Source organism: Limulus polyphemus, unplaced genomic scaffold, assembly GCF_000517525.1.
Source record: "Limulus polyphemus unplaced genomic scaffold, Limulus_polyphemus-2.1.2 Scaffold2224, whole genome shotgun sequence".
NCBI classification, from domain to species: domain Eukaryota; kingdom Metazoa; phylum Arthropoda; class Merostomata; order Xiphosura; family Limulidae; genus Limulus; species Limulus polyphemus.
Window position 1 is genome coordinate 68542 of NW_013667834.1, and position 11442 is coordinate 79983.

At 31.1% G+C, this 11442-nt stretch overlaps 1 protein-coding gene across 1 annotated transcript in view; it reads right to left on the reverse strand.

Moving 5' to 3' along the window:
* Positions 1–11442, reverse strand: part of LOC106466328 (rho GTPase-activating protein 27-like) — a 47593-nt gene that overhangs the window by 33798 nt on the left and 2353 nt on the right. The window contains exons 2-4 of the mRNA XM_013926604.2: positions 8985–9624; positions 3945–4145; positions 1797–2168 (exon numbers count right to left, since the gene is read on the reverse strand). Coding sequence (XP_013782058.1) covers positions 1797–2168; positions 3945–4145; positions 8985–9593 — 1182 coding nt within the window. The 5' untranslated portion in view covers positions 9594–9624. The remainder of the gene's footprint in view (positions 1–1796; positions 2169–3944; positions 4146–8984; positions 9625–11442) is intronic.

The window sequence follows — 11442 nt, forward strand, 5'->3', positions numbered from 1 at the left end:
GAGGACTTACTTAGCTGCACCATCTCTAACCAACACCGCAATAACCAGGAATGTACATCTGGAGGATGGTAGGAAGGAGGAATGTCTGAGCCTCAGGGGTAAGCTGCAATACTAGATATATATATATATTCACGACATGGCAGAGTGCTTCAACCAAACCTTGCAGAATGTGGAATTGTACATCAAGTCTGCAATAGAAAGTGCAATACACCAGCAACACCAACAGAATGCCTCTGCCATACTCTCAACTGAGTGATTCATCACTTAGGAGGTCAGGCCTCCATGGTCCACCACTCCAGCAGCTAGAAACTAGTAAGTGGTAAGGACTCCCATACTCCTCTAGAATAAAGGAGGTAAAAAACATATCGGAGAGTCTGGAGAATTGCATCACCAGATACAGTGCACAGGTGACCATAATACCCTATCTTGAAAGGCAGAGCTACCACACTGATGGAGTCAATAAACCAAAACCTGGCAGCATCTGGAATTGTACACCAGGCCCGTAGTAGAAAGGACTACAACGTAATGTACATCAAGCATGATCACAGGATGGACAGTGAAGATATTAAAAAAAAAGTATACCTGATCAGACACCACTTGCCACAGAGTGGAATCCACAATTCACTTGTCAAAAAGGCCCATGAAAAAGTATGAAAAGTTGGAAAAAATAAGCAACCTTTCACAATACCAAAACACAAAAACTTAAACAAATAAAGAAAAACTAAGTCAGTAGTATAACAGAAAACCCTGACAAATCCGTGAGCAAAAACAAGCACACCTGTACAGTACTAATGCCAATCGAGAAATGATTAACAAGTGCAGATGTGAAGAGGGTGCTGGTTATGATAAGAGTGGTGTCACGCTCCTATTGGTGGAGAGCTGTTGCATGATCATTTGTATGAGTATATGCAGAAATGGGAGGTGGAAAGCTAGTGGCGTGCATTGAAAATTTTCTCCAATGGAGGGCAGAACTAGTTGGGAAAAGCTATTTTGTGACATGAGGTAAGATATTGTACTGGAATACTGTATACATTATGTGACTAAATAGCACTGCAGATAGGCAAATGAAATTAGCAATCAATAGCCATTTGCAAATGAAATGAAATTAAGAAAAAACATGTTATGACTTTTTTGTTTGTTTTTAACTGTAGAAATACACAATAGGCTATATAGCTCACTGTGAACCACAGGTACTGAATTCAGATTATTACAATTAGAAGCCCACAGACTTCCAGCTGAACCATCAGGTAGCATATGTAAAGCTGTTTATTCTATTAAAACAAATATTATAATAAAACTGCTATGTTGTTTGTTAAATATTTCCACTCAGTAAAACAAGTACACACTTGGTCGAGGCTCAGAAATTTCACATTAAAAAGTTTTTAAATAAAAAGTAACAAACAACTTATTTACATTGTTCTCAACATGCTTCATAATTCATCTATTTTTGGGGTTACTTGATTTTTAATGTCACCAAATCCTTGACTAACACTATAAGGAACATTATTTTGTATTTTCGTGTGAGAAAGGGGAGAAGTTGTAAGAAGTGACATATAGTGATCAAACACCATCTGGGAGAATATTTAAAACAAGGAGGATAAGACAAAAATGAATTTTGGTACCAAAAAAAAAAAAGACAAGACAAGTGAACATTTGATTTACATTTCTACATTTCCATTTTAATAATTCCTTGTTAGACTTAAATGTCTTTGAACACGTCAGAAAGAGGTAACTGACTTTCCGATATGCTTACTACCATTAAGGTTTTTCAACTGTTGTGTTTCCATGATACTGACCTTTTTAGTGGTAGAGTTATTAACAAAGTAAACTTCTTTTGTTACTTTATCTACTTCTTGTCTCCATCCTTTTGGAATGTTAGATAGAGGAAACCTAGTCCAATCTTCTTTACTGGACAAGGTAGAAGGTGATTCGGGGGAGTCTAAACTATCAGTACTACTTCCATATCCAGGATTAAGCTTTAACTTCCACCTTTGACTCTTAGATTTAGGTGATTTTGGTGGTGAAAGACATATGACATTTTTATATGACACATTCTCTTTACTTGTCCCATGGATGTCTTGTTTTATTTCATACTGAAGAAAAGGTCTAGTAACATCTGGACTGGTATCTGCCAATGGACTGTTGCTTTTACTGTTACTGGGGCAGTCCTGAATGTAAGACGAGGAAAACAAAGTGAATTAAGTAAAGTCAAACTTTTAGTACACTGACATAATAAAAAATAACCACTCATAAAATTACAAATGAAAATGATTTCTGTACACAAAGACAACACATTTGATTGTAAAGTTACATGAAAATTTAAAGTACCACTAAACAAGTTCAAGAGTTGTGATCTCAGCTTAATAAAAATTAAAGCACTAGAAACTAAAATTTACATCTAAATTTGATCGATTAAATTATTATTTCTAAAAAGTTTAGTGTCCCAAGTTGTTATCAGCAGTTCATACTATATGATTCCCAACTCATTCCACCGAGTGATGATTAATGTTTTCACTTGACCAACTAGCCATAAAGCCAAGTTCTAGCTACTATTAGGCAACCCTTATAAAAAAAATAGCTTTTTTATCCTTTCATAGTTGCACAAAAGAAAACTGTGCAGTTGAATTTTTTTTCCTTCTACTGTTTTAATGTTCCATGTGATTACAGCTAGCAACTATAATAATAATAAACTCACCTAGGCTTTATTTTTCACTTACTGTTCAATTTCATGTTATATCAGCTTTACATTAATGGGGTATTGTGTCAAAATCATCAATACACTCTCTTGACCCACCTTCTAACCAATTTATTACCCTTTAAACCTCAAAAGTTCTTTAAAAATACAAGTTACAAGAGAAACGGAGAAAATGAAGGGATTTGTCTTAGCTAGGAGTACTTAATGAAGACTAGTTTATGCCATCCATTTTCAACCAGCATGGCATTTTGTGAGTTACTAACTGATCATGTACATAAACAAATCTTAACAGAAGAACACAAATATGGTATAAGGGGAAATGAATCAGTGACGCCTATCAGTGTAACATAGCATGACAATTTGGAAATAGTAACATTTGTTGATTTAAAATATATGTACTCTTGAGATTTCCATTAAGAAAGAGCATGAAATGGAAGTCAAATTCCAATATTATTTTTTCTATAGTTTCAAGAGTAAAAGACAAAAAATGTATCATCTACTCTTGCACCCAATAATTTTCATGATAAAATTTTAATTATTTTTCTAAACACAGCCCTCTAATAAGGTGTTTTTCAACCATTCAACCCACTCTGCCAAAACATAACTTATAAAGTTTTACAACTACTGCAAAATTCATTAACACAGAAGTTTATAAAAGATAAAACATAATGAATGTTGTACCTTGATCAAAATGAAGTTACAAGATTGAACTAATTTACAAATAAAGGATGGTACCAATACAAAGAGTACGTATGACATCACTTTGGAGACCTTCAGTTTTCTCAGCAATGAAAAACCAATCAAAGTTGTGTATTGATTTATTTTCAGTAAAAACTTACACACATGATTAACATATTTCATGAAATAGCAAAATTAAAGCTACTCATAAGTCGCTTTTCATTCAACAGTTATTCTTCAAGGACACAAGTAGTCAGCTATAAAACTTTAACACTTATAAATAACTTATTATTAACACAGACATAAATAGGTATTTTAAAACTTCTTTATACAAGGACCAATGGCAATCACTATTATATAAAAATATAAATTCACTTCTGCTTATAATTTTTTATATTTTTCTTCTAATTGAAACATTGCTTAAAAATTACGTATGAAAGATATTTAAATTTTCATATATTATGAAGTATTAGAAATTAAAAATTCTCTTTCTTACTACACCCTGGTTGTAGAACATTTTTCACAATTATCCAAGAACATTTAAAGATATTCTGGGTGAAGGTATGAATACCTGTTTATTGTTCTTTCTTCGTGGTGGTTTCCAAGATTTCTCATGAGTTAATTTATTAAAGTAAAATTTTCTACCAGTTTCATCTGCATACTCTACCCAGTCATCAAGTAAAATACGTAGGGGAGAATCACTTGGTGAGGGAAAAGGGGGGGTCATCCTTGACACAATTGGTAGGTTGGCATAGATTGGACTGGACGGTTGCTGAAAAACAACAGAAATTAATAAAACCAAAAGTAACAGTTAAAACTTTATTCAGTAACACATTTATACACTTGAAACAATACTTATAAGACAAAGAACTAATCCTTTTTTTCTAAACACACATATACTGATTAGGTTTAATGCATGACCAATCATTAGTAGTTTTGTTCAACCTTTCTGATATGTTTATGTTAGTACCCAAACCAAACCAACAAAGCTTTTAACTGAAACATTTATTAAAATACGTGTAAATATTCTGAACAGTTTAATGTTAATAAAATAAAAAATATATCATAAATGTCAATGAAAGCTGTGATGGTTTCATATGAATATATCAGTTTTTTTGTTTAGCAATGTAAATGATAAAGTAGGCCTTATAAATATTGACATTCTGGTTTGATCTGATATGTTTGGTCATAATTATGATAGATTGTGTTCAACTGTTAGGAAAAACTATCTGCCACAAGAAAGTTATATTCATTTAATAAATGTAGCATACTGTATGTTTAATGAGAAACAGCAGTCCATCAGTTCTTAAAACACTTCACAATTACCACCTGAGAAACACTTCACAATTTCAAACACAATATACTGTCCGTGTGTGTGTGTGTGTGTGTGTGTGAGCGCGTTCGTGCGTGTACATATACTGACTAGTGTACCTATACACTGCCATTCACACCTACATGTATAGAACTGATTTAAATTAAAGAAATTTTATTGGTTTGGTCGTGTTTAAGTATCATTATTTTATTACTAAAGTATAACTTCTTAAAGATTTTACAAGTACAAGAAACTTCCCTTTAAACAATTCAATCATTCAAATAATCAAATAAAACTAAAATTTTTTCTATGTCTGCTTAGATATTTTATTAAAATAGTATTGATTACTATATTTAAAATCATAAAGTCTGATTTGTGTAGTAATTCAAAGGCATTATTATTCCACAACTGTAATTAGAGCTGTGAAATTAATATAGTTTAATAATTGATTAATATTCAGGTTCATAAATTGATTACATTAAACAAATCAATGTTCTCACGTGAGACTTGGATAGTTACAATAATCAAAAACAATAATAATTGGAAACACTAATTTCATGAGTTGTGACACTAATTAGTTAAGCTGAACAACCTTCAACTAATAGAAAGCAATAAGGAGAAATTATAATGGCAATACTTTGATTACTTGGATATCTGGAGTAATCAAAAATAGTAATAAGCAGTGACAATAATTTTAATTAGTTGATTTTTTTTTGTGACAGTGATCGATGTAAGTGATGCTCACAGATAATCAATCGAATTAATCACCCAGCTCTGTAATACAAATAACTGGCATTACAAAACATCTTGTTTATAATGTAACACAAGTCATCATATATAATATTTTTTTATATGTGAGAGATTAATATTTTAGAAAAAAAAAGTCACTTCTTTTTCAGAAATAACTGCGCATAACAAATGTTTTTACTATTAAATGTATGCATGATGCACAAACCTAGAGTACACTTAGTTGTACTGTTCCCACAGCCTAAACACTATTGAAAATGATACAGTAAAGCTTACTATTAAACTTGTAACAATATCATTACTCCTTTGATCTTTAGAAATGGAAATAACTAACTTAATAAAAAGAACTCCTTCAACGATTATCAGTTTTACTTAATTTACATAGACAATGCACTTCCAGGCCTGATAATGGGTTATTTCTTGCATTTTATTTGAAAGTAGGGAATAATACTCATTAATGTGGGCATGAATGTATAATTTAATTTGTTGGAAGATGTGACATAATTACACATGTAGGCTATGAGTAATGCATTAAATTCATAATCACTTTCTCAGGAAATATGTTTAAATATTATCAATGTTCATACACATTTCATATGATCCAGACTTGGACATATTATATTTATTCATCAAGTATAATACAAAGCATTAAAATTAGGAAAAATAGTTATTTTATCTTCATTTCATTAATCTAAACAACTGAAGGTTCTATATACACAATACTTAAAATAATGAAAACTTACAACTGCATACCTTTAAGTATACACATGTATGTTAAAGTACACACAATTAGGTTGATATAAATTACTATCATAGTAAAAAAATGCTGATATGTTTTAAACCAACACAGACACACAAACATACAGTACAACTTGTACAAATACCACAGCCTTTTAGATTCAATGTTAACAGCTTTCTTTAGGTTTAAAACATATCAAATAAAAGTAAAATAAAGGCAAACAAAAAATATGGGGCAAATTTCAATACTGAAAGCCTCTCAACAACCAGAAGCTAATGTAACAAAGGGTATGTCAAAAACCAATTGTGACAAACTAACACATCCTGCAATTACAGTATTAACAATTTAAAAAAGTAGATGTAGAAATGCTTCGAATACCTCAATCTCTGAAACACTTTTCATTCCAAATTCTTTTTGCATCCTTACAAACTAGGCCAGAAATCAGGTAATTCTGTCTGAACATAAGAGCACATCAACAGAACCATTATCTTGTTGTTAAATGTATAAGCTGAAAAGTTAAAATAGCCTACTGTATTCTGCCAATGAATATCTGGAAGTTTAACAACCTAATTCTTTAAGGAAAAACTAGTTGGTTTAAGTACAAAGAAAGATTCTATTCTAGTCATACATAACACCAGTTTAGACAAAATGTTCTTGTTACATGTAAACATGCAGTGAGTTCTGTGCGAGAACACCCTCCCCCTCAAGGAGTTAAATTACCTTTACCAGTTGTAACTCAATACATTTAAAGTGGTACAAGTTGGCCCTAATGTTGGAAGCTATGAATAAAGGGGGATTGTATAAGTATACAATATATATTACACATCACATATCTTATTCTATAAGTGGTGGACAGGTTTCCATTAGATGAATGAAAGGTCTTAAAAAAAATTAACTTTTTTTTCACTCACTTTACGAACCACTTAACTTCACAAGAAATAACAAAATTTGTTGGATACATATACTCCTGTAGTTTTGAGAGAATGTTTCAATGGGACTTGTACAACATACATGTTTACTTGCAGTTACTTCTAAATTAAAAAAAAACGTTTTAGAAATATTACAAATCTCTCATAGTAAAGAATCCCATGTACAACCATGTCATTCATCTTAAAATTTCACACACATCTATAAATTTTGTATTTTTATTATAAAGAAGTTATATTCCTTAATCAACTGTATGACACAAAAAAACCACAGCAAGCTATACAAGCATTTTACAAAACCAATTTACTCAAAACTGACAAATACAACCATAGCAAGAGCAACACTTGAGAACAGAAAATTTCTCCAGGTTGCATACTTGCTTAGAAGAACAAACAAAAAAAATGAAAAATCTGTATTGCTGATTTTTTCTGTGTTGAGCATTCATTGCTTAATATATACATGTTAATATTTACTCAAAAATCTTGAACAAAAAAACCCCAAAACCAGTTGTTTTTTTAACTACATTCCTTAGCTGCTAACAGTAAGAGTTTTTACAGATTTCACTCTAGTGGAAAGCAACTGCATTTTGATATATTTTATTGACTGGTAAGCCAAAGGTACGGTGAAGTAAAAAAAAAATGTTTAGCATCCATGCCCACTTCCTTTTTTGCAGCTGCCTCTCCTCACTTCTTGTTTTGGCCAAATTTTTCCTTTTTTTTTTAATTATCGTTTTTCGATCATACAAAGAAACAAAGAAGACCTCCGAATAAAAAATGAGATGAACACAGTTGATTCATTTTGCCTTTTTTCTATATTTGTCAGAAATTTTGTATTGTTTTGATGAAAAAATTAAACAAAGACAACTTCTGTTTGACATGGACCCTTTGAAAACAAGTAACAATCATGAAAAAAGGGGTGCAAACTTTCTTTCAAAGAGGTCATTAAAAAAAAAGGGTCCTCCTCCTTCCTTTTTTTCAATTATACTCAGGATGCTAAACATTTTTTTTTTTACTTGGCCTAAATCCCATATGGAAAGACTGTTTAGAAGTATGGAAAATATTTTCATCGAATCCAGTGCATGCATTCACAGCTTATGAGAACCTTCTAAATTATATTACATTTCACTAACCCTCCTATTATGTTCAGAATTTATGTACATCTGTTGTTTTGGGCCATACTGAGCCAATGCAATTTCACACAAATTGAAACAGGTGGAATTCATAAAATATTTTTTCTTTGCATAGGTCTTTAATGTCAAAAATTAATGTAACTCTTATTATAATACACTCAAAAATATATTCAATTGCATCTTAAATTTATGGAAACTAGTGTTGGGTCAAAAGGTAATATGAGGATTAAAAATATCTATTGTAAGGTGGTGACAGGGTAACATGTTAAGTAGCCTCATTTTACCAAAAAAAAGTGATATGCAATCTTTCTTTTATATCTACATATCAACAAGCTAAGAAACATTTTTATTAAGCATAACAATGTAATTATTTTGTAAGTTAAACAGATTTGTTAAATATCGTAAGTGCATTAATCCTGTTTACTGACTTCAATTAAGAGGCCTATTCACATATATTTAACCTTATTTCACTGTCAAGTATAATGCATTTTTACAAACATGTAGCCAGATTAGCAGCATTCTTTCATTATAAAGTCTTTTTAATAAGGATTTATGCAAAGATAAATCACATTCAAAAAAATATACTGTGCTTGATAATAATTTTGTCAGTGAATTAAACTACTAATCATTGCTAGAAATTTTATTTTCTATTTCTTAAATTCTGTGCAGTAAGCAACTCTGTTGTAGAGTTTTGAGTAGAAAGGATGCAATTTTTTAAAACCTTCATTATCTGAATCTATTTGTTGCTACGTTATACCTGAATATTCTGTGTCTGCACAGCTGATGTAGGAGTTGTGTTCTTGCTGTTTTCACTCTCATCCATTTTTCTAATAACTTCTCCTGACGCACTATCAGTCGACTTATTCCCATCATCATCCAGACTTTCCTCAGTTTCCCGATCTTCATCAGTGTAATCAGCTTCTGGTTCTTCAAAATCATCATCGGCACAAAGTGGATTGTTGAAGGATAGCGCTGCCCGTTTCTGAACATTGGTGATCTTAGCTGAAATAGTAGTGTTATTGTTTCCGTTAGTAACAACTTTGTTTTTAGGCAACAGTTTGTGGTCTTGATCGCTGTTAAAATTACTTCTGAAATTATCTTCTAACACTATGTTGGCATTGGTGTCAGTTTTATCTAAAGGTTCTTCCTCATGATTAGTCCCTAAACCAGATACAATTACTACATAACTTGCTGGTGCATAAAATGCTTTCTTTTCTCCATCACGCATTACTTGCCACCAGTCTTTGTTTGCTTTCTTCAGAAGTAAATATTCTTCTCCTTTCTTCAATGATATTTGCCTACCATCATCAGTGACATAGCTGAAATCATACAGGGCCTGCACAGTAACATCTGGGTCTATGGACATGGCTGTACCAGTGTCTTATCTGGCATATGAGCTAAAAAATAAAAATAAAAATTTTTTATTTCTAACTATGGTAATTAATTAACACATTAACTGTTGCAACCTTTGGCATCATCTATGGCAAGTGCTGATAAGAGTTTTTAATTGTGTTATTGTTGTGTCCTCAATTTAAACAATGGCAATAATAAATCTAAAACATGAACTCTGACATTATTATTTTTATATTTACAATGGATGCACGTGTGCATCATGAGCACATGCAAATGAATGCTAAACACATACACACATGTATGTTCTCAACAGTGAGTGTGTTAATCATTTGTTAAAACTACATCACAAAATAAAAAGATTTATGTTCAAAGGAAGAATAGAAAGTTCCATTATTTGATATGACCTCAAATACCAATTTATAAAATAAAAAAATCAATATCAATAGAATGTTAAAGTAAATTTGGAATACATTTATTACTGGCAAATTTGGGGTCATACCGCTTCCTGACCTGACCCATATTGGTCCTAACAACAAAATGTACAGTGTACATGAATTTAATAGTGCAAAACTTCCCAAGTTACATATACATGTCAACAAAAGAGGTATGATAGTAGCTTAATAGAAGATAACTTCCCATTTATATTTAATTAAGTAAATAAAATCAATACAATTATATATTTTATGATTAAATGATAAATTTAGTTCAAGCTGGTGTAAATGTGCAAATATACATTAATGACAACACTCAGCAAGCCAGTGAAACATATATACACATATAATACTTGAACAGACAGAAAACAAGACACCTGTCTTTACCAGCTACCACTGCAGGCAAATTATAACAAGTTTTTACCACAGATTTAATACTACATTAAACTTACATGTACAATGTAATAGGATACATGTGCTGCCATGAGCACCCTGGAAAATGAGAAACATAATTCTTTCTTTATTTTATTTTGCATATGTATATGAAATTTTTTATTCACTTTAAAATTTCACACTACTCTGCCCCCCCTGAAAAATGTCTGCGGACGCCATGCGATGTGTGCCGCCTACATTTACATCTCTTCAATGGGATCAACTTAATGTATGCAAATGCTAGTTCACTATTTGCTCCATCTTACTCTTCCATTGAAGTGTTATCTGCTGATAAAATATTACAAAAAACTAAAACATTCTGATCCAAACTTAAAAGGCTATTGATTTTCTATACATACTAATCTGCACACAAGCTAATGTGCAATGTATGTAAAAGCTTGCATAAATTAATCTCCTGTTGTTCTAAAAGTTTGTAGCTCTCCTGTACATCTGAAGAGGAAAATTATTTTATAGTTAGAATACAGAGTAAATGATAACAGTTATTCTACCAAAAAAAAAGGCTAATCTACATTTTTTGTAAAATCTATAAAGATACACTTTTAAGAATGAGAACTATCATTGTAATAAGTTTAGTGTTTCTTTTATGCTATTCAATGTCAAGCCCTCCTGGATGTTATAAGTTGACAGTAAATGCACTAAAAGAAATATGGACTGTAAAAACATTTAATGCAACATTTTAACCAAAAAACAGTAAAACTGTTATAGAAGAGGCAATGTTTTGGCAATGTTACCGTATGTAAATATTTCTAAAGTAGTCAGGTAAGAACATCAGACATAATATTTGAAATATATTCATTAGTAATAATTAATTATAGAGTTTTAGAGCTATTAATAATAATAATAACAATCGTATATTTTGTACTATATATATATGTATGCCTTTGGAGAAAAACAAATCTAACTTTGATGCTAGTGTATCTATATATATATATATATATATATATATTACGTTTCACAACAATGATCGACTAAATATGC